At 41.5% G+C, this 25,050-nt stretch overlaps 1 protein-coding gene across 2 annotated transcripts in view; it reads left to right on the forward strand.

Moving 5' to 3' along the window:
- Positions 1-24,505, forward strand: part of unc5ca (unc-5 netrin receptor Ca) — a 195,818-nt gene extending 171,313 nt beyond the window's left edge. For both annotated transcript variants that reach the window (XM_035166060.2, XM_035166061.2), the window contains 9 exons: positions 2,451-2,668; positions 4,196-4,331; positions 6,616-6,703; positions 9,328-9,496; positions 12,738-12,971; positions 15,054-15,203; positions 15,640-15,804; positions 17,948-18,126; positions 20,716-24,505. In XM_035166060.2, coding sequence (XP_035021951.1) covers positions 2,451-2,668; positions 4,196-4,331; positions 6,616-6,703; positions 9,328-9,496; positions 12,738-12,971; positions 15,054-15,203; positions 15,640-15,804; positions 17,948-18,126; positions 20,716-20,878 — 1,502 coding nt within the window. In that variant the 3' untranslated portion in view covers positions 20,879-24,505. The remainder of the gene's footprint in view (positions 1-2,450; positions 2,669-4,195; positions 4,332-6,615; positions 6,704-9,327; positions 9,497-12,737; positions 12,972-15,053; positions 15,204-15,639; positions 15,805-17,947; positions 18,127-20,715) is intronic.
- Positions 24,506-25,050: the final 545 nt, after the last annotated feature.

Raw genomic sequence — 25,050 nt, forward strand, 5'->3', positions numbered from 1 at the left:
TACTATTAATGAAGAATTATGTCCCTGTAATCTCTGCCTGCCTGCCTGTCTTTCTCTCTCTCTCTCTCTCTCTCTCTCTCTCTCTCTCTCTCTCTCTCTCTCTCGCTCGCTCTCACACACACACACACACACTCTCCCCGGCTTTTCATTAGTTGTTAATTAAATTTCAGCAGGGATGATTTGGCAGGAATACCCGCTGGCTTTAAGGGTAAACAGCCTGTGATGGAGAGCAAGAGAGTGATATGTGACAGATGTGTGTGTGTGTGTGTGTGTGTGTGTGTGTGTGTGTGTGTGTGTGTGGTCTGCGTGTGTATGTGTGTTGGTGTGGTGGAGGTGGGCTGAGAGGTGGTGGTGGTGGTGTGTGTGTGTGTGTGTGTGTGTGGTGGGGGTGATAATGAGAGATTTTCAAATTAGAATGGATGGCCTCTTGCAGGGAACAACAGGATTTCAGGCGACCAAACGTAAAATAAATAAATCAAATAAGAGCTGCATGCTGTGAAGAAAAGAAAAAACAACACAGAACTGGCCTTCCCGGGATCCCAGTGCCAATTAAATATTGGATATGTTGGACGTTTGGATGGAGCAGAGTTGTTTCCTTTGTTGGTTTTCTGCCCCGTAGGTGAGTTGTGTCAAACTGTTAAAAAAAAAAAAAAAGAGCTTTAGCAAGATGGCTGTTATGGAGTCTCTCGGAGCACATTCACTTTATTGACTTTAGTAAAGCAAATCCCAATGTGCTATTTTCTGCTTCTTAATGACAGCGAAAACATTATTATGACAATCAGCCGCACTTTCCAATTACCTAAAAGGAAATAAGGGCCAACATCCTGGCAGAAACACACAAACTAAAGTCAATTCATTGTTGTTATTATAACATTTCCAATAATTTCATATCAAAAGCTTTTTAGCTCTTTGATTATAAAAGAAAAAACATGTGTGTCTGTTAATTAGAATATTTTTTTTGCAGAAGATTAATGTTTATTCTAAGTGAGAACTCATTAAAGCCGCAACAGTGTTTAGTTGGGAGTGTCAGTAGAAATAGAGCTAAATGCTAATAGTAGAAGGAAACTGCCACTGAAATGAACATACTGAAAACAGTACCTGAATACTGCAAGCCCATGGATTATAATACATTACTGATTAGCCACCACCATGTTCCTTCCCCCTGGCTAACTCTAACCTTTCCGTGATGAGCACAGAAGGGAGTCTCGGAAACACTTGTCAATTCATCCCCACTGACATCATGCAATCCCCATGTAACATGTCTGTGGAGCATGTGTGTGTGTGTGTGTGTGAGCAAATATAGAGCAGTGTACATGTGAGATACACTTTTGCATGTGCGAGTGCGTTTTCAGTCCCCATGCTTTACATTGCATATTCAAGTGGGTTACTGAGTTTACATGCAACGTGTCAAGATGGCACCGCTAGCAAACATCAGTCGTGACAAGTCGAGAGAGAGAGAGAGAGAGAGAGAGAGAGAGAGAGAGAGAGAGAGAGAGAGAGAGAGAGAGCAGAGTAAAACATGTAGAATCCACACAGTCGCCACAGTTCACATCTGACCCAGAAATTAAGAGTTTTTATTTTGTTTCCCCTGATGGTTTGATTCAAAGCTTCAATTTTATATATTAATGAACATGGACCAATTCATTACTTTGTTTAAAGTGAGGTGACAGAACCGTAGATAAAAATGGACGACATGACGGCTCCCCAGAAGTGAAGCCAAATCGTCTCCACTGCCCCCTGGTGGCTGGCTACAGTATGAGTCATAAACCCTGTCTCTTCCATGGTCCATATTGTTGTTTGTATTCTATTCTAAATAAACTACATTTTTACAACGTATTTAAAAATAAACACTAATGAGATTAACCTGTGACAACTTTGATTGTGTGGATGAAGTTATTGACAACAAAATAATCAGTTTGAAGCACGGCATAGGGCGATGCAGTTATAATACATAGAGAAAAATTTAATCTGTCGTGATAATGTACAGATTTAATCATTTAACATGAACTATTAAACCTGTCCAAGTTGAAATGTCTTTAGGATAAAGTTTATGCATTTCCTTCACAATCTGCACACACTTTCCCTCTGTCTGTTTCTTGCCGTCTCTCCTCCCCTGCTTTCTCTCTTTCCTCCTCCCTCTCTGTGCAGGATCCACGACCAGTCCTTGATCCAGGTCATGCCCCTGTGTACTGCAATGTATCACTGCAGACACTGAAACCTTATCAGCAGCCTGGTCCGCCCTCGTCTCGCCTTACTCCTGCTCGCTATAATCTCACTACAAGTTCCCCACATCAGTCCCATAGTGCAGCCATGCATTTCATACTATCGAGGATTTAAATTATTTAGCTTCTTCTTCATGTTCCCTCGTTGTACACTTGTGCATTCAACAACTATGTCTTTCCTCCATTCAGTGACTCCCCCTCTCTTCCTCTACCTTTTTATCCCCTCAGCTGATCTCCTGACAGTTCCTCCCGACTTGACAAATGCGGCCGCCATGTATCGTGGTCCCGTCTACGCCCTCCACGATGTTTCAGATAAAATCCCGATGACCAACTCCCCGCTCTTGGACCCGCTTCCCAACTTGAAAATCAAAGTCTACAACTCGTCTGGCCTGGTCACACCGCAGGACGACCTCGGAGGAGACTTCACGTCCAAACTGTCTCCCAAGGTATTTGCGGCTATTGTAACTAACCCATCACCGATGCCAGTACATTTCTCTTCTGTAAAGTATTCCGTATGAGCAAGGAATTATTTATACAAAGTCTCCACTACAGGATCAAAATAAGAAGTAGTACAACTGTAGTTATGTATTACCCGTCACATAAATACAAACCCAAACACCATTAGTAAACATGCAGCTCAGTGCCCCAGTTTCCTCCCGCTCTGTCAGCTGAAGGGATATGCATACCGGAGTCAGTTGTCACAAATACAGATGAAACTGCTCTGTATCATCCCAGCACCTGTCCTGAGGCAGTACCACAGCTGAACTCACTCCATTTGAGCTCCGTGGATCAGTGGCACCTTTGATGATTTTATCTATTATTACTTTTAACTGCATGTCGCCCCTTTTGAACCGCTGCGGAATCGAATGACTGACCTTGCGTCACCAATTGAGGGTTTGTTTTTGCAGTTATTTTGTCGGAGAAATGTACTGAATGTTAAGACCTTATTTTACATCTCACATTGGACATTTTGACGGAAGAAATGCAAAGTAGGAAATATTTTACCACCTACCCTAAGGTGCTTTCATAGGTCTATTGTAAATCCACCCTCCTCTCACCGACTGCCAGCTCAGCCCGATGGCAGCGCTCCCAGGCAGATGCACATCTTCCCCCCGTAGCATTTGAGTTAATGGTTAGCGAGAAAACATGGCATTTTGATGAATGCGGTGGAATTCAAGTAGAAAAGGGAGCTTTTAATATTCTCCTTTCAATGCTTGCTCTCGTCAGCCTGGTGAAAATAAAACTAGAATGACCTGTTCAACCGGAGGTCGGTCCTTCACACTGAAACTTCTCTGGACCTCCTTGAACTTTTGGTTAGTTTAGAATACATCTTGACTGTGCTTCACATCAGCTCTGTCAGAGGAAGTCCATCCTTCTAACCGTACCACATCGATTTTCTGCACACTATATATATACAATAATGCATAGATTATTTTTGAATAGGTGCAGCTTTCTGCATGAGGGTACACACTATAGTGTACAGTAATTATAATCAATGCTTGCACACATTAAAGGCATTAGAATAAAATAAAAACTCAGCAGTCTGAAGTAACATCCAACATTCATAACCAAAGCGCCACAAAATAAACAGAGAGCATTCTCACAAGGCTCTGACAGGAAAACGACTTTCTCTCAATCGGAATACAACTTTAACATTTGATTAGAATTCAAGGTTTTTTTGTTATTGTTTGCCGCAAGCATCATTCATCCATTAAATTAATCTTATGAGGTACAAAGAGCTACGATTTAATTGAGGTTAACAAACAGATTTTTGTGGTGAATGCCAATCTGTTCCTTTATAACACTCTCGCTCAAGCGAGGCCAAGTCATTGATTCTTCAGTGAGTTTTTAATTAGGACTTCCCGTTGATCTAGTCTCTGCTGATTAGCAACATTTGTTAGTTTCAGCATGTATCATTTCTAATTTTCTTTTTTTTCTTATTGTCACTCCCGCTGTTGTGTTTTCCTTCACAGGTCACTCAGTCTCTGTTGGACCACAGTGACACCATGAACCTCCGCAACCAGACCTTAGCCCGAACACGAGACCCCTCCTGCACGGCTCACGGGTCCTTCAACAACCAGGGGGGACACCTCATCGTGCCCAACTCTGGTAAACTCAGGCTTTTACAAACATTCAGAAAAACAAACATGAAACTGGGTAATGTTGATTGATAATGTAGTGACTAGGGTGATCGCTCCAATGAACTTTTTCAATATTGGGTTTAAGAACCAGGAACATTTTGTAGTATTTGTTTCTTAATAGTAACAAATAACAAATAATATAACAAAATTGCATTAACTGTTAAAAAACGATTCAGAAAGTATTGAGACTCCTTCATTGGCAAAAATAATGTGAATTCATATTTCCCTTCTATACTCAATGCCCCATAATTGTACAGCAATCATAATTTTCGATTTGTTTTAATAATTTATTTGAATATTACATAGACATAAATATTCCGACCATTCACTGAGTACTTATATTTGAAGCACATTTGGCGATTGCAGCCTGGAGTCTTCTTGGGTATGATGCATGGAGCTTTTCCCACCTGGATCTGGGGATTTTCTGCCGCTCCTCTGTGCAGATCCTCTCAAGCTCTGTCAGGATGGATGGTGGCTGTCGGTAGACCTTTTCAGATCTCTCCAGAGATGTTCAGAACTCTGGCCTGACCACTCTGTGACATCCACAGAGATGCCACTCCTGTGTTATCTTAGCTTTGTGCTTCGGCTCATTGTCCTGTTTGATGTTGAACCATCAGCCCAGTCTGAGATCCAGACTGGTTTTGATTAAGGCTATCGCTCTACTTTGCTCTGTTCAGCTTCAGTCCTCAATTCTGGCCAGTCTCCCTGTCCCTGCTGCTGAAAAACACCCCCACAGGATGATGCTGCCACCAGCATGCGTCACCGCTGGGAGGGTATTAGGCAGATGATGAGTGGTGCCTGGTTTCCTCCAGACATGACGCTTAGAATTGAGGCCAAACAGTTCAATCTTTGTTTTCAGGCCAGAGAATCTTGTTTCTCACAGTCTGAGAGTCAATTAGGTGCTTTTCGGCAAACTGTATTTCACTGAGGAGAGGTTTGTGTCTGGCAATTCTGTCATGAAGCTAGAAATTGATGGAATGTTGCAGTGATGGTTTTCCTTCAGGAAGGTTCTCCCATCTCCACACAGGATCCCTGGAGCTCCCTCACAGTGACCAACAGGTTCTTGGTCACCTCTTTTGCCAAAGCCCCTCTCCTTTGTTTGCTGTTTGGCTGGGTGACCACCTCCAGGAAGAGTCCTGCTTGCTGCAAACTTCTTCCATTTAAGAATTATAGGGGTCAATGTGCAAACCTTTCTGTAGCCTGCCCCAGATCTCGACACAACCCTGTCTCTGAGCTCAGCAGGATGTTTCTTCGAATCCCTGGCTTGGCTGTCAGCTGTGAGACTTTGACAGAAATGTGCCTTTCCAAATCCATTCCCTCAATCGTAGTAGGATCATAATCAGTCAGATGTAAAGCATCTAAAAATAATTGAGAGAAATGGGTCCAAGCTAAATTTGTCATGGCAAAGGGTCTGAATATTTGATTACATTTACTACACGTGCTGGAAGCAGTGGACCAATCACTGTACAGTGGGTCAACCGGCCAATCAGAGCAGTGTGGGCTTTACTGGTATGGGGGCCTTAAAGAGACAGGAGCCAAAACCAAGCGTTTCAGACAGGGACTGACAGCAGTGGACAGTATGAGGAAAGTTATGTGTTTTCTGTACATTAGAGCAAAACTTATGAACGTGAATATGAGCATTATATGTCTCCTTTAAATACATTTGCAAAAAAAGAAATAGCGAGAAAGCTAGAGCAGAACAAAGTGTGAATAAAGTCACCTTTTAAATGTGGTGTAAATCAAACCTAATACTTCCTAATGAGAAGTATTACAGATTCAAACATGATAAAATCCATTTTCAAAAACTGAACACATAAAATAAGAGCATCTGGCTACGACCGAACGGTTAAAATATTACACATAAAAGCTTTGTGATGTTCTCTTGCTTCCTAGATTTAAAGGAAAGAAAAACTTTCAGTAGATTTATGTTTTGGATTTAAAAGCAGCAGGCAAAAAGAATGAATAATAGTGAGTTCTGCTGTGATCTGTGGCTGCAACATAACCTTCTGATAGGAAGCGGCTCCAAGAAGCTATAAAACATCGCAGCGCAATTCACTCCATGATATATTTAAGAGAAAGTTTTACACGGTTTGCCTTTAACAATGATCACTCAATAATTAATCATCATGATAAAGTGATAATAGGTTTCGCCTTCAATAATTCATTTGTGCATGCTGAAATTAATAAATCCAGTGATGAAAAACTCATTATTTCTGCCTCCATCCTTCCTGCTTCCCCTGTCGTCCCTGCAGGTGTGAGTTTGTTGGTTCCAGCGGGGGCCGTTCCTCATGGTCGGGTGTACGAGATGTATGTGACTGTGCACAGGAAGGACAGCTTGAGGTAAGTTTTGTCTCTATTCCCCTCAGTTTTCTTCTCTGTGACTTTGTTTTCCTCTCTTTCGTTCCCTGTTGTCCCCCTTTTTTTTTATCCTTCATCTCCGCATCTCCCTCTGCGGGTTTCTGTTTCTTTGTTTCCCTTTATCTTCTTCTAAGACCTGTTTGTATAGTTTCCTGGGGAGGCTTTCGCAGTGTGACACGGGCTCCGGATGCACAGAAAGGGAGGAATAATTATTATTCATTCAGTACAGTTTATCCAAGCACACCTTCCTTTGGTGATTCACCGAGCAGAGGTCAGTTAATGCCATCGAATTAAAAGAGATTAAAAGGGAATATTCTGCACATTGATTATTACCTACTTAACATTATAGTCTGGACAATAATCCACATCATTTACAAAGTGAATGCCATTTTTTTAATCAGTGTTATTATCCAGCTCCAAATGATGCTGAAGTCAGTGAGACTAGAGGCAGATTTGTTTGCACTTCATATTATAGATCCAAGAAGGAAACAGGCAGCGTTTGAAAGCATGTGTCAAGAGATCACTGTTTCCACAGTCACTAACAGATTGGTGGCTATTTTTGGGTGAGGGTACAATAATCCTTTTCTGTCTAAGCATGTGCATGATTAAGACAAAGCTTTGTGTTGGACATGACAGGCAGAAGGTTTCTATTTTGTTGTTTCATTATGTTGTTTAATAATTAGAGGCAACTACAGTATATGGCAAAAACCCGGTTTATGTTTAAAGCACATGCAAATGACCACATGTGTCTGCATCACCAAACAAATTTCAAAGGACATTTAAATATTTAGAGTCATTTGAGAGAAAAAAGAAGATTTATTTTGGCAGAAGTATCTGCATTGATATCCACTGTCCCATCAAAGTCATTAGTTAGTTTTGGAGACATGTATCTGTCTTAAGTCTATTTCCCCAAAAGAACTCAGCTAAATATTTATCAGCAACAGCACAGTCTGAATTTAATATCTGTCTGTAGAACCGAACATTTTCTCACGTGCAAATTTTGCTTTTATTTGCCCCTTTTTTAATATCTGAGTTTGCCACACAGTTCTGTAGAATAGAAGTAAATCAATCTTGTTATTTTCTCACTTGATAATCCATCCATTCTGACATCAGCAGTTTTCACAGTGGCCACTTCTCGAGAGGAGAATAGTTCCTGTGAATACTGTCTGCAGCAAGGTCTGTGCATCACCCAGTGCCACAAGGACACTATTTCTCAAGCTACACATTGCCTGTGACTCTTTGAAATATACGTTTGTTAATGCTGTCAGCCCTACAAGCCAAATTCCATTTACTGGCACTGTATTGATTGGTGGTAGCGGCAATGCTCTTAAACAGCAGTTTAAAAATCTGAGAAGATAAAACCACAAGTATCTGCATGGAGGGTTTGCTTTTGCATGCTTTGAAAAGCAATAAAGAGAGATGAGCTTTAGGACAGCTTTATTCATGTATTTGACCCAATGCATCCATTGTAGCGTCTCCTCGATCAACATCAGTCGATAAGAATTACCTCCCCTGCCGTGTGCTATAGTATTTCTAGAAAGTCAAACCTCTTCACTGTCCTCTGTCTCCCTCTCCAGTCAATAGCTGGATCGCAAAAAAAAATCACATTGACTTACCTCAGCAACACTGCGCAGGGAACAATCATGTGGTTTAGCTCATTAAGCTCTAACCCTCAGGTGTCAGTTCCCCCGCATGCTCAACTTAAAAAAGATCTATTAGCTCTATTTATGTGATAAAAGATACATAACATTTACAAATCAATAACGCTGTAATTCATTAAGAGGCGTCCTCAGCGTTAGCATAGTCAGAGGGGGTGCCGGTACGGTGTGAGTCATACTGTTTTCATCTGTTAGCTTCTCATGTGAACCCTTCATGAGTCAATAATGAGCTCCAGCGGTTGAATCGATAATACTGTGGAGGATTAGCGCCCCCCCCTGACACAAGGTGGGCTGAAAAAAAAAGTGACACAGTTAAAATTTAGAACCATGTCCTCCTCGATCTATATGGACTCAGTCGGTGTATATCTTCTGCAACGTGAGGGAAGGAAATGAATGGACGATGGATTACATCCGAGAACACACATAATCATTTCCTCATGTATTGTCTCCTTTATTTTTCGTTTGAAGATGCAGTTTTACACTTCAATTTGTTGGCAAATAAACGTGCAGGGATAATCTCCCGTTTATTCACAGTAGAAGAGCTTGAAGTAGTCTGTGGTTTTAACAACAGGTTCCTGTGTGTCTGTGGTAAAACACAGGTGAATCTGTGCCCAGTGTTCATTTATTTTCTGCCCATGAGCTGTGAACTACTGACTCCAGCTGAGCCCCTGCTGACTACACTAATAATCCTCCAACTGCATTTATGCCGCTCCGCTCTGATCTGGGCAGGTCTTTCGCTCTGTAGTGTTTCTACCCACCTGTCTTTTTTATTATGAGCAGCCAAGCCTTTCCATATATAAACATTATGACAAAATAGCCATTGCTATGGGAAATCAATACAGCTTTCTAAAGTTGATCCTCACACTAATTAGTATAGCTAGCAGTGCAGCCCTCCTGCCGCTCTGCTCTAAAGAAGCATTTTACCTTGGTGTTATCTGTCGTTTACAGACCTCCGGTAGAAGACATCCAGACGGTGCTGAGCCCAGTGGTGAGTTGTGGGCCACCAGGGGCCCTGCTGACCAGACCGGTGATCCTCACCATACACCACTGTGCCGACGATGTCCATGAAGACTGGCTCATACAGCTAAAGAACCAACTGGCCATGGGAGAATGGGAGGTGAGTGTTCCCCACTGCATCTTTTATTTATGTGTTTTGTGTATTGAGCTCTGTTTTTAGTGAGCGATAATGTGCAAATGAGTACATTAAGATAAAGTCAAATGAGTTAATAACGGGATTCCTCAGGGTTCTGTGCTCGACCCAATTTTATTTACCTCATTTATGCTTCCAAAGGGAACATTATCAGGAAACCTTATGAGGAAAATACCCAGTTTTACTTTTCTATGTAACCAGAAAAAGTAATCAACTAACTAAACTCCAAGCATATTTTAAGGACATAAAAACCTGCATGACCTGCACTTTTCTCTCGTTAAACTCTGAAAAAACTGAATTTGTAGTACTTGGCCCTGAACACTCCGGAGATGCATTATTTATTGATGTAGCTACTCTGGATGGCGTCACCATCGGTAGGTTTTCCTCACTCTTGCTGAGGGTTAAGTGCAGAGGACGTTGCACCTTGTTAAGCCCTGTGAGACAAATTGTTATTTGTGAATAAGGGCTATACAAATACAATTTGATTGATTGATGAGCTTTTGAATTCCACTGCTTTAACCTTTAGAGAGAGGAGCAGTTACATTGCCAAAACTAGATGGAAGATGTACCTCAAGGCTAATGCCACATTCTGCCATTTTGAAGAAATTGTGAAAAAAGGACCTTGATAAGCGCCTTTGTCTGGATCTGCATCAAAATGTAATGGGTTCTTTCCTCGCCTATGTTCCATCCTTCAACCAAGTTGTGTTAATTTGTGAGCAGTTTTTGTGTTGTCCTGCTGACAAACCAAACCAACACACAACAAACAATCAGACAGGGGTATCTGTGTACATGTAATGTCTGCACACAGACTACACCGAATTATTTATATACACTCATCAGCCACAGCATTAAAACCAGTTACCGGTGATGTTGTGGCTCATCAGTGTTCCCAGTATGACTCTCACAGCATGTATTCACATGTGTGCTCCCATACATTATCAACTTCCCCCTGGAGAACAGCCTGCATCAGACACACACACACGTGCAGTGAGGAAAGGAAGGGAGGGAGAGGAGAGGAGAAGAAATTTGGTAAACATAAAGTGCCTACAGCCTGGCAGACAAATAGGCGGTTGAAAACTCCTATCAGAAGCAATTTGTTATGCTCCTGCCATCGTCTCCTTCTCTCGTCTTTCTTCTTATGTTTCCATCCCTTCTTTTTTTTCTACACGTCTCCCTCTCTTCCTCCTCCCATGTCTCACAGCATGAAGTCTCTACCTCAGCAATCTGTTATTGTGTGTGTGTGACTGCGTATGTGTGTGTGTATGTCAGTCAGTCTGTGTGTGTGTGTGTGTGTATCCTTGTGTGTGGGTGATAAGGCTGTCTTGCAGCATCACTGTGTCTACAAGGCCCCCGTATGCTGTCCTCCGTTGCTTATCACAGCTCAACACAATGTCTCTGCACAATTAGCCATGCATAAGATTCTGTGTGCCTGTGTGTGCGTGCGTGTGTGCGTGCATGTGTGTGAGGGAGAGAGAGAGACACATGCACAGAAGAGGTTGGGAGCAGACTGAGCAAAGACGAGAGAAATGAAAAGTGGAATTCCATCAGGAAGTCGATTTGTTTTTCTCTTATTGCAGTGGAACATCCATTTCCTATCAGAAAGTTTTTTTTCTCAAACAGGGAGAGCAAGGTAATTGAATTCCCCTCACATCAGGGGGGAGCAGCCACGGTTGTGATTACCAGTAATAACAGATTCATAGCATATTGCTTTCCTACCCCTTTGTATCGATTCAGCTCATCTGTAGGAACACAACTCTGCATGAACTGCGATTCAAAACTCAATACTTGTATCACACTTGCGGGTAGAATGCACAACGTCCGAGCTGAAGGGTGTTTGCATCCACATACAGGCGCACACAATTACTCACAATCACACGCGCAAACATAGATATGCGCACAATAAATTCCAGATTCAGTGCTCATATAAAGAGAGCGAGCTGAGCCGGTGCATCCTCCCTCAACACAAAGAGCCATATGGATTTATCATAATTCAGGCTGTGACAGGGAGAGGTGGGAATCGTATGAGCAGCAGCCAGATAATCACAGTGGGATTGGACACACTTCACAGACAACAACTTAGAACAAGTGCCACCGTTCTCCTAATGGACATTTTGATCTACTTTTAGGAGTCAGATGTAGGAACCAGACATGTTTTTACAATTCTATTCAATGTCTCATTGCGAGTTTATTCACAATCTGCTGAATCAAACATCCTCAACATTCTAGGAATAATAACCAGTCTGATGTGAAAAGTTACACAATGTTTATTGTCCAAATAGCACAACTCTTCACACATCGCTGCAGCCATTGCATAAAAAAAATACCTGTGTATAGCAACACAGGGCTGCATGAGGTATATAGAGAAGGACTTTGCTTACACAGGGGTTGTTTGCATTTGTGGAAATGGCTCCAAATGCAGGTCCAGTTGTGGTATGTTAACAGACAGGAAGTGGATTAACGCCTGTAAATTCTAACACAAAGCCGCCCATCAAATAATGCAAGTTTTAACAATAGTGGTCTGAACAAACAAATAGAAGCTAGTGTCAAATAAAGTGAGGGGGAAAAACAAGATTACTTGGACTGTGGCCTCACTTTGTCAATTCAGAATAATCTACTTTCCACAGGAACATTTACACTGATCAGCTACAACATTAAAACCAGTCAATGTTTAAAGTTGTTTTAATGCTGATCTGTGTGTTTTGGACTTAGTGAAGCCACCAAGTGACACTAAAAGTTTTAAATCACTCAGATCAGAATGAACTCTTTAAAACAGGCTACAGATAAACACCACTCTGTCCAAATAATAAAACCTGTCACCGGTTTTAAAGTTATGGCTGATTGGGGATCACAGTATGTTGTTTAAATAATAATACTGTTGTCATACACTTTTTTTACGTTTCAAAATAAAAGCCTTCCAGTAAATGGGAGGAATTATGTCCCTGAGATCCTGGAGAGGTTTTTTATTATCAAACAGATCGAGGAAATGTTGAGTTTTCTTTGAGACCAGCAAATAGGCAACCTACTAATATTAGATAGTATATACTAATAATAATACAGACAAATAAAGACTGAAGAATGAAGGATCACCTGTTTTTAGTTGAGATAAGTAACGTGGTAAAAGAAAAGCTACAAAACACCATCTCAGCAGGACACGGCTGGAAGTCTACAAATGTGTGTGACTCTCTGTTTGTGTGTGTGATTCCCACAGGACGTGGTCGTGGTGGGAGAGGAAAACTTCACCACCCCCTGCTACGTGCAGATGGACTTGGAGGCATGTCACATCTTAACAGAGACACTGGGGACGTACTGCCTTGTGGGCCAGTCAATCGGCAAGGCGGCCGCCAAGAGGCTCAAACTGGCTCTTTTTGGACCCGTCTCGTGCACAACGATGGACTATCACATCCGGGTGTACTGTCTGGACGACACACAGGATGCACTCAAGGTAAAGTATTGAAACTGAGTGACTTATGAGAATGAATTGGTTTAATAGCTTCTCTGCAGTATGTATCTAAAGTACGGTAAGAGGTGTGTGGTATTTTAGGTTGAGTACTTTTGAGATCTTGTTCTCTCATGGTACACCCATTGCTAAAACTCTGCTTTGCTAATTTCCATTTGAAATAAAAATGGAAAGCTTGAATAGAAATCTGTGTAGAGTTGGATCTAGTCTTCTGGAAATGATCTGAGAAGCAGTAAACAACACAGGATCAAGCAATGTCACGACGGCGATGCTTCAGAATTTAAACTAATTCAAAGCTCTGGAGGGACCATCTGATACCGGAGAGATTAACTCTGGTAATTTATGCACGTCATGATAAGTCAAGTGTCGGCGTGGCACGCATCCACTCGCAGAAACATCAACACGCAGCCAACTTTTAACATTTCAAACAAGCGATTGTGGCTTGAAAACCAAGTTGAGAGGTGGACTTTTTAATGATGGAGACTTTGTGTTGTGTAATTGATCGGCTGACGATTCAAAGGGGAAGTCTCTGCTGTATATCTACAGTAGAGCTGCCGCTGCGTAGGAAGATGATGGGAAGCAGGAATTGATTATTTTGAAAAGGTTGTAGGAGGCATCAGAAGCCGCACTGATGACTTATTCATCTTTCAGAAAACAAGTGTGTCTGTGTGTTGATTTTCTTTTAACTGTATGCACTTCGTGAGCCTATAAATATGTTGATATAATCACTATGCATGCTGCTGTACCCATAGAGCACCGATACTTTCTTTGTCTTGGTTTGGAGGCTGAGTTAAAGTCAAAAGCCAAGTTAAAAAGAATGAGCCAAAATCCCAACAGTCGCTCTGTGTGGTTAATGTATTACTGAAACAACAGCACAACAACAAAGTAAAATAAAGTGCTTCCTTTAATTCACATAATGGGCAGAGATATCAAATGGACACCATCGGTTTGACATTCACTGGTTTTTACTCATGGTGAAAACTAAAGCCCAGTCCACACTATTGTGTATATTTTTTGCAAACCTAACGTTTTCTTTACAAACGCCTTCTAATGTGCAGATTTTTGAAAACTCACCTGGCAGCTTACTTCCCACATGCCAACTGTTGCTTTGTATAATGAGCATGAACCAGAAACAACAACAAGAATGGCGGCTTTACACCTGTTTCTCTACGATTGTTTTGCACTGCTAGGTTTAATAAGAAGTTAGCAGCTACATTTATCATCACTGCACCTTCACAGGGATCTGCCTCGCCTATAAGTACTTGGACTACAGCGTTCTTTTCTGGTATTTGATGGATCATTGATGTGGACTTTATCGCCACCTACTGGCCCGGCATGCTTATTTGAACGTTTGTAGTTTTTTTTGTGGTCTCGTCTGGATGTAGGTATTTTGGAAAAAGATCAGGGGGATAGAGATTTTATTTTTTTTTTAAATGGAGGGGGAAATATTATAAAATATCTGCAGTGGTATAGACAAGGCATAAGATATTCAAGTAAAACTAAAACCTTGAATTAGTGCAGTTCTTCCTTCTAAGTGAGTTGGTAGTTGCAGGAATTTTTAAAACTATTATGCTTTAATGAGGAAAAGTATTTTAATTGTTGTCTTGACATCTTAGCAAAGGTAGAGGAGGTAATTTGTATTATTTTCATAATAAGATGCATTGAGGTCGTCTTCTAAAGTCAGTCGAAGTAATTTAATTTTACTGTCTCACATTAAAGTTATTGCTTCATTCCCCACTTTTCACGACAGCAGCACTTTGATCTCTCCTCAGCTTAGTGTGGTGAGCAGAGCTAAGCTTTGCTTAAATCCAGGGAATACACCTACTGAGATGTGTGATGATATCTCAATGAAAACCTTTGTGCTTCAAGTGTTTCATGGTGCTGTGTACTTCAAAGCAACATTCAAGAATTCAAGAAGACGGCCCCGTCTGCAGTAATTACGAGATAAATGAAAGGCTCTCCACAGTCTCTAATGCTGAAGAACAAATGTTTCAGTGGGCAAGATTAAGGTGGAAGCAAACTTTTAGATTTGAAGGAGTTTTTCTTGTGTTTTTTTTTTTTGTGTAGGAGGTTCTTCAGATGGAGACCCAGATGGGAGGGAAGCTCCTGGACGAGCCAAAGACTCTGAACTTTAAAGACAGCACACACAACCTGAGACTGTCCATCCACGACGTGCCACACACACACTGGAAGAGCAAGCTCCTCGCAAAGTATCAGGTGAGACGGACGCAGACATACACATACAGACGTTTGAGTGACAAGATAAACACAGTGTAGCAAATGATCCTCTTATGTTATACGCTTTTTTAAAGTAGCCAAATAAGGTTACACTAAGTTTACTAAAAGTTGTGTGAATGTACATTTTCATGACCACTAGTAGCATCTCAGTGTCCAGGTGTAGAGCTCTGAGTGCTGAGTCCCACTCACTGAATTCAAACACATTTGATTTCCTGCTTCCTAAACCAGAGAGCTGCTGTTGTAACTCTGTCTTTATTTAACTAATATTTGAAGGTAACAAAAAGTGTTGCTTTAAGATTCCGTACAAATTCAAGAGTGCAGATGTTCATATATTTCACCTGAACCATAGACACACATGACAGATATGTTGACGCTTTATATACTAAAACATGCATATTATTTGTGCGTTTTCCAGGAGATCCCGTTCTACCAGGTGTGGAGCAGCAGTCAGAGAACTCTTCACTGCACCTTCACCCTGGAGCGACTGAGCTCAGCCACCACGGAGATGAGCTGCAAACTGTGTGTACGGCAGGTGGAGGGAGAAGGGCAGATCTTTCAGCTCAGCAACACTTTGGAGGAGGTGAGATAGTAGAAATTAACCCGGGCATGACAGAAACAAGACGCTGTTCCTCTGGACGTTTTGCAACCGACGTTAAAAACGTGGGAGACCACAGACATAATGACAAATTTAACCGATTTTTAATCTTATAATGTTCAGAACGCACACACTGGACGATTTGGCCAGAACATCAGAGAACACTTTATAGGAAACAATTTCACAGTGGCAGTTTTATGGAGACTTCCAGAGACTCTCACTCTCTCTCTCCAGATCAAACAGGTTTGATATTTATGATTCGAGATCGGGGAGGCTCCGACTCAATCGGTAGCATTTAGATTATTTTGTAAACCCCTCACACTTCAGGATTATTTGGGCAGATGATCGGCAGAGAGGGACCTCCAGTCGGGAACGCCCCCACGATTGTCGGACGGGGCAAATCGGGTCTAAAATCGTCCCGATTATCCTCTAGTGTGCAGCCGCCTTAAGAGAACAGTGCAGAAGACACTGTAATCTCACACTGGTCGAACGCAGGATGAAACACACGCTGAAAAGAAATGAGCACAGAGACAAAGGGTCCTTCTCCATTCCCTGAACTAACTTCTACTTTCCTGCAGTCAAGGTCCTGAAGTCACCAAGTTTCTCTCTGCCAGACACTCAGGGTTCCTGCTGTGCTTCTGTGACTGTGTTCAATCATTCATTCGGGGGCTAGAGGTCACACAACACGCGAGGAATAACTCCTCTTTGATTCCGCCAGGCCATGTAACCGCAGGGTCGAGAGTGAATGTGTGCGTGTGTTTGTGTGTGTCTGTGTCCATGTGTGAACAGTTTTGGTCGAAGGTCAGACATTTCTTTTGGAATGTCACTGCTTTGAATTCTCCACTGGTGTTCACGGGTGATCACGTTGCACTTTAGAAAATGTCTTAACCCTTGGTTAACCAGGTGAGCTCACAAAGAGGGACCAATTATTTGAACATGGGTTGTGGAGCAGTGAGGGGAGGTTACACATGTTGTTTTTCTTCAGCACTTGTCACTGGGCAAAATAAGAATGAAAGTCAAGGTAAACTAGAAAAAAATGTATCTAGAGGAGTTGTCAGAGTTGTCCTGTAATTTCAAGGTTTCTCCTCTTAACCTAACTTTAACACCCTGATCGTAATGTGCAGAACATTTCAAGGTGATCAAGGTGCTCGTGTTTTTTTGCCACAAAGTCTAATGTAGGCTGGACAAGTCAAAGACCCAGATGCAGTTGAAGAAGTTGTCGTGATTTGCTTCTGTGACTTTTCTCTGGAGCAAATAGTCAAATGCTTGATTCTGAGTTTCTTCTACGCTGCTGAAATAAGGATTTTTTGGGGGGAAATCACGGTTTAACATTCAGCATCAAATATTTTGTAATGTAATCAGCTGACATCATACGTAACATAGGCCACGCCTCGTCTTACGAAATAATCCCTATGGTCACATGTTTGGCAAGTGTTTTGGAGCTGATTAGCTAAAACAACACTGTAAATCGTTTTTGTGTAGCCAGTAAAATAACATATTGTGCACCGCCAACCAGCCAGCAGAGTTGAACATGTTAAACAATTAAAGTAAAGAAGATTTAGAGCATTTATTATTTCTGCCGAGAAACAGATGTCCCTTTGCATCCGCCGTTCGCTCTTCCTGCAGCAGCAGCAGCAGCAGAGCTTTGGGCTGTAAATTGGGGCTAAGTAGATGCAGTAAATAGTAATCATTCACATCAGCGCTGGCAGTTGTTGTTTCCTTCTGCCAAGTCACATTCATTAGAGCGATGCCTCCTTTCAGCCCAGGAGTGGCAGATTAATGGGATGAAGGTTCCGAAAGGGACAGAGATCGACAGCGAGCGGAGAGACAGAGTGGTGCAGCGCAGGTCTTTGTGTTTGTTTCACTCTTGTATTAATTAGGGGAACCATCTGTAATTGGTCAAACACCAGAGACGCCACATAGACACCGGCAGACTATTTGTGAGAGGGAATAAGACAGAGCTGTAGCTGAATGAGAAACATGATGAATTCAACTTTCTAATCTTACATTTCATACATAAGCTTTTAGATCCATCCCCGTCCTCTTGTGTGTCTCCTGCAGAGGTCAAAGATATCAGAGAAATCAACTTTGCAAAAACAACTGACCGTTTTTCCTCTGTCTTTTCCAGGACCTCCAGTGCATAGACACGTCCCTGATGGACCCTGCCAGTAATATCACAACCTTAGTGGGGCCTAATGCCTTCCGCATCCCTTTATCCATCAGACAGAAGCTGTGCGGCAGTCTGGACGCACCGCAGACCAGAGGCAACGACTGGAGGATGCTGGCCCACAAACTTAGACTTGACAGGTGAGACGCGCACACTCACACTCACATATATATGCTTATGTCCCCATGAAGAAGTCAAAACTGTTTAAATAGATTTTGGTCCCCACAACATGAGCAAGACCACACGCACGCTTACATTTTGTGAGTGTGTGTGTGTGTGTTTGTCAACTTATAACTTGGTGATGTTTACAAATGAATGTTATTTCGTGTTGCTGTTACTGATCATACAAAAGTCACTGTTAATGATACTTTAAATACAACAGTTTCATGTGACAATAAAAAGTTGGTCACAAAAGAATGAGACACACACACACACACACACACACACACACACACACAGGTTGTCTTATCTGAAAAACTGAGTCAATCTCTTGATAAATTCCAATGTGCCTTGAGTCCTGGGAGCTTATATCACGTTGCAAATATGTTGCTTTCTTAGTCCTGCTCTTATTATCTCGAATAAAAAAACAATATCGCCTCCAATGCACCCACATACTAAAGAGGCCATTTTATATTTGCATCCGATTGGTTACATCCTTAGTATCACTATCTGCAGATGTGTGTGTCGATGAGTCAGACCGGAGCTTCATTTACCTGCAGCTCCCGAAGCAGAGGCAGACATGGAGAGGATAATTGGGCACAAGTGCACCTAATTGTCCCGACTGGCAGCCGGCTCACGATGCCGTCTGTTAATGTGGGCACCAAATATTCCCGATCAGTGAGTGAAAAATGGACAGCGAGCCAAATTGTTGTTTACGTCCACGTTTTTTTTTTCTGCTAAAAAGCTGCTCTCTTCAAACGCAGCATGATAAAATGCCCTAAAAGAGAAATGCCATCTTTAATGCTCTCTGCTCCTGTGACTGCCCCAGTGTGTCGGTTTGACTTTAAAGTGTGAGTCATGCTTTGTCGTCATCACTCGTCCCACAACTTTCACAAATGTTGGACAGACACACACACACACACACACACACACACACACACGGAAAGGTGGATCTGAGCTACTGCGTTCACATAACAGCAGGATGCCCCGTAATCACACACAGCAGACGGATGGAGTCTCAGACAGAAAGAGAGAAAGAAGCAAAGGAAGTAATGAAAATGGCTCCATCAGATGTTTTGGCTGAGAGAGAGAAACATGAGGGGGAAAAAAAGAAGTAAATTTGCACGAGGAAATACTGACAACTCACAAAGGAGCAGAGGAGCCTCACACATGCCTGTGGTTGTGTTTAAACAGCACCACAGTGTGCCAACAGCACAATCACAGGATTTACACAGGAACACAAAGTCCTTTTTTTTTTCCTTCTTTATTCCGACGGGACTGAAATTTGATGGTTTTTCCACTTTAAAGCAGCGCTGAGATCTTTGCCACAGATGGCTCATCGTTAGACTTCTCTGCCACCATTGTGTACTTGACTCTCCACGGCTGTAATTCAAACCAATACTTTAAAACCAGTTCTCTCTGTGGAGCTCTTGGCTCATTTCTGAGCTCTACCCGAGGTTATTTGTTTAAAGCAGTTTGAAAGGAACTTGCATAATGGCAAGTTTTCAGGAAAAAAAAAGAAGTTGCCTGCCACATTTCATAAAGAGCTTAACTCATTACATTTTATATCTTGTGGGATTCAGGATATAATCAATTAAATTTGGATTCTGTCCATTTTGTTATATGACCTGTGGTTATGTTACTTTTCAGCTTTTTTGAAAAACAAACCTGTTCCATATTATTATGTGCTGCAGCCATCTCTTCCTTTCAATTTGACTTTCAGAAAACGTGTGTTTCTTTATCTTAATAAGTAAACATCTGTAATGGTTTTTTTCCGCCTCAGGGTAGTTTCAGTAAAGTAAATTAAGTAGTAGATTTGTTTCCCCTGTCCACGTAATCCATTAGATCTTCTTCCCTCTTTTTTCTATCTAATCTTGAGATGTATTTGGAAATATAATGTTTGTCCTGTTTAAAAGACCGGTTGTTGCAGCCTGTAGCTTAAGTCTAATGTTACTTGTTTAATATTTTAAACATTTAAAGTTCCACGACTGAAACATTGTACATTTCTCAAGTTGCTGTCAGACCTGCACTGAACTCCAAATAGTCTCCTGACATTCTCCATAGTGTGTGTGAACGCAAATGTCCGAGTCCGAGCCTCTGGACTTTCTGCTGAGTTTCTCCTTCCAGCCCCCGAGTAAAAGATAACGTCTGAATGAGTTCATGTGAGAACACAGCAGGAGATCCTCTGGAGGGGGCGGGCATGTTGACGACGTTTGGAACATGCAGAGAAACAACAAGATGACACAGGCGAAGATGTCAAGAGATTTTTTAGTGATCAAAAAAAAAAATTGTGTTGCCTTAAACAAGAACTGGAATCTTGGCAGCAGAATTCATTCGTTACGAGCAACCTCCACATGATGCATCACCCATCACCAGAGATTGTTCATATGTGAAAGGCAAACTCTGGAGAAACTCCGGACCCCATCCTCCGGACATTCTCCTTAATTCATGCCGGAAAACAGTTTAAGAAAGTTACTGACAAAGTGTAGGAAACATACTTTTATTTTTTGCATGTTATTACCTTATCAACCATATGTTTTGTCTCACATCCTCCTCTTGATTTTCTCCAGGTACCTGAACTACTTTGCCACCAAGTCCAGCCCGACAGGTGTGATCCTGGATCTGTGGGAGGCCCAGCACTTCCCCGACGGAGACCTAAACGAACTGGCCGCGGTGCTGGAGGAGATGGGTCGCCATGACAGCAGCCTTGCCTCCATGACAATGGACCATTGACAGAGCAAAGAGGTTTCCAAGACAGTGACAGAACGCTGAAGACGATTTACTTGTGGATTCTCTACGGTTGATGCTGCAGCAAAGGCAATGAACGACTTTGACGTGAGCAAAAAGAAAAAAGTTGTTGCCACGGTGACTGAGCACCAGTTAAATACGACGGTAATCATGCCGACATGGTAACAGACAGGATGAAAGTGGGGCTGGAACTATGTGCAAATCTTTACATGTGTGTTTACATGTGTGACTTAAGGAGAGAGAACCCGACCTACCACACACACACACACACACACACACAGTCTATCAGGAACAAACAATACACACACGCCTGAAAAAAAGACCTTGTCTTGTGTAACACCAGTTGTTCTCTTGCTGTTATTTTATACTGAACAAAGACGAGCAGAGAAAAGAAAAAAAAATCAACTGAGGCACTGACCTTGAAAAAAAAGCCCTCTATAGGAAAGGAACAGAATCATGAAGCGAGAGAAGAGAACTGATTACAGAAGATTGGGGGGAAAGGTAGATTGAGGTAAGAGAGAAAGTGAGTTAGAGACTCTTCATTAGGACGAGGGAAGCTAAACTGATTACAAAAGGACAGGAAGACGTAAACAGAGAATGATGGGAGGGAGGGTCAGGTGATCATGGGAGAGAACGGGATGGAGAAGAGATAACGAGAGAGGAGATGAAGAAGCGATCCCACTCCTCTCCTGTTGAGCCTTGGCTGTACGTGTTCGCCAGTACAGTTTGTCGTCTTTATATCGTTTCCTAGGGAACGCTCAATGTATTCTGCTGTCCATATGTGTGGATCATTACCTGCAAACAGAATTCTCTACACGGTGACGTGATTTGTCAATCAAGGGGTCCTGACCAGAAACAAGCCGGAGACGACAGGTCGCTCAGTTTAGGGGACACGGCATCATGAGTGATGTTTCAATTATTTGTGGCGTTTTCCCAAAAAATAAAAATGTTAGCGTTCAGGTTAGTGACAGGCAGCCCAGCTTGTTGCCCTCTTGCCTTTTCACTTGTACATCTAACTTTCCTAAAAAAGGAAGCCAGTCCAAAGATGATTATTCTCCTGATGGATGCCAGTTTGCCATTTTATATGTGTAGCTTTGTCACACAGTCATAAATTTGTCTGTTTTGAGGTATATTTAAGATCACACTTATAAATGCAGCTATTTATTATATTTATGAACATTATACTGCAGCACAGTATACAGTCCACAAATAATTTTAGTATTTTATTTTTATATTACATGTTTGTTTAAAGGAGTCAACATTGACAACATTTTAGGAGTATATATTTCATTTTATTTTTTTGTTCAAGAAAACTAGTTTTCCTGAGCCAAAATAAATAAATCTCTGCACTTCTTCTACTTCACCACAAGAAGTTTTTTCATAAACTGAAGCAAGGATCTTCATGCTGCATCTCAAACTGAAATAGTGTTAACATGCAGTCTGCAGCGACACTGCTGATGTGGACGAGTTGTTTGCTAATGCAGGTCGGGGGATTCCTGCCATCGATACCACATTTGCTTATCTTTTACTCCCGGATTCTTTCTGAGGAGCTGCTGGGGCTTGTTTCTGGTCGGGATCCAACTCAGAGGGAAAAGGGAGAAGGAGCAAAAAGGGACGAACCAGACGTGTGTTTCTAAATACAGTAATATACCATAGTATTGAGTGATAGGGATTTAAATCATTCATTACCGCTTAATGTACCCAATTATACTGATTTTATCATAATTTCATTTACTAAATATATATATATATATAGTCTACGTATATATATATATATATTTCCAGTGTCCTATCATCACAGTCTGCCATCAGGCCACATGTGAGCAACACCATGACTTTGCTGGTCACTAGCACCACCCAGTGGCCTTTGAGGAAAAACAAGCATTTACTTTTTTGTTTGACCGTCTGAAACGTGTAAATACATGATTATCATGTTCATCCTAACGACCTTGTATTACCATAGTATGTTTTTGTTTTTCTGTGATCATTATTATGTTATTAACATTAATTATCCTTTTAGTCTTTTGAATGTGTTTTTTTTTATAGATGTGAACTGTGTGAGGGAAGAGATCTGTATCATATCAGTTAGTTCTGTCTCAAATGTTCTGTCAGCAACTAACATTCCAGGTCATTGTGTATTTGTTTCAAATCAGAACTTTAAAAAATCAAATAACAACAAAGGGGGTGGGGGGGGGTCTATGTACAATGGAGTGTAATATATTTGTACTTTGCAGAACAACGTTGTGAACCAAGGCTGCCACTGACCCCGGACAATAACGCCTGATGAAAAGGTGTCACTCCACTAAAAATGAAAAACAGCCTTATCTCAGTGGCTTTCGATTCATTGTGTGATGCCCCTGGGGACACGAACTCTATTCACCGCGTTAAGGACGACGAGAACGATCGGTTCAAAGGAAATACGTGTAAAATGTTTTTGGGGAAAAAAAGGGAGTTTAGATATTCTACGGAGAGACGCCATATGAAACTGAACATCAGGTATGTAGAGGAGATACTGAGGAGGATCTTGTGGAGAAATCCAAGTAGGCAGAGGCTCCATTAACACTGGTGCAAAAGGTCAGATCTTTACCTGGTTCTGACACATTTCATCCATCCAACGCCGGAGGAGGAAACCCTGAGACATTGATTTTCTTTTTTTTTTATTCACATAGATTTTTCTTCCTTTGTTTAGTTGCTTAGAAATGTGCGTCGAGGTAAGAATCAGACTACTTGTACCAGGTCGAGTGTTTGGATTGCGGACAGCCTCATGAACCAAATCTGAAAACGGAGTGCAGTTAAATGATGGAGTGGATGTTTTGTGTGTTTTTTCAAATGTAACTGCTGATGTCAGATGTTGAGGAGATCAAAGGGAAGAGTTGTGTGAGTTTTATGAGGATAAAAAGCCTAAAAAACATCAACCCATCAATTCAAGTTTGTTTTCGCAGTGAAAAAAAAAAACTAAAACATGAACCCAAAGGTAATCGCAGTGTCGCTTTCATCATCAACATCCCTGATTAACTCGAAAGGCAGAAGTCACAGTCATGAGATGGAGTTTTTCACTGAGGAAACGTGTTCAAGGAAACGACCGATGAAGGGAAGTTTGATCTTTGCCGCGTCGAAGGGGTTTTCCCGTGAGAAGAGAACGTGTGATCCACCATGATGTGAAGAAAGTAGTGTTAAGATATCAAACTATGTACAAATCTTTTCTATCCACAGTATGTACAGTTGTGTACTGTCCGCTATATTTGGCAAAACTTCAGAATATAAAAAAGAGCAGTACAGTTAGATACTAGTTTGTATGTTTTTATTTAAGTTTCTTTCCTTTTTTGTAAAAGCGGTGTCTACTATGCAAACTTGGCATTGGTTATCATGATAGAAGTCTATAACTAGAGCTGTTCTTGTAAGTGCATCTTTATTTTACTATCAGGAGTGACTTTGATTTGATTAGTGCGGGGTAGTGTTGGTGCATTTTATGTAATTCTGGCACGCTTTCATGAATCTTGCTAAATTTTGCTGAATGCTTGCCTCTCTATCTCCTCTAATTGTTTTCTGTACAAAGTGTAAGAAAGAATTTTTAAAACAATTAATAAATTATATTTATAAGCAATGCTGAAACTGTGTCACGCCCTTGGTGGATTCTTTCAACACATTTCAGGGAACCGCTTACGGCCTCAACAGTGACACCCAGTGGCTGGAGGCATCATGTCCATCTGTCCATCCCACTCAGTCTTGTGAACACGATATCTCAAGAACCCCTTGAGGGAGTTTCTTCAAATGTGGTACAAATATTCACATGGACTCATAGATGGACTGAAGAGAATTTAGTGGTCAAAGGTCAAGGTCACCTTACAAAGAACCTTTTTTTCTCGTGATATCTCAGGAACACCTTAAGGGATTTTCTTCAAATGTAATACAAACACTCACTTGGACTGAAAGATGGACTGATTAGATTTTGGTGGTCAAAAGGTCAAAGATCAAGGTCACAGTGACCTCATGTTCTTGTGAGTGTGGTATATTTAATGAGCACTTGTAGGGAATTACATTTCATCTGCCTCATAGAAGGATGAGCTAATTCCAATTTGGTGGTCAATGTCAGTGTGACCTTACAAAACAATTGTTGCCTTGTGAACACGATATTTTGAGAACACCTCAAACGAATC

The sequence above is a fragment of the Hippoglossus stenolepis genome, chromosome 9 (genome assembly GCF_022539355.2).
Source record: "Hippoglossus stenolepis isolate QCI-W04-F060 chromosome 9, HSTE1.2, whole genome shotgun sequence".
Taxonomy (NCBI): domain Eukaryota; kingdom Metazoa; phylum Chordata; class Actinopteri; order Pleuronectiformes; family Pleuronectidae; genus Hippoglossus; species Hippoglossus stenolepis.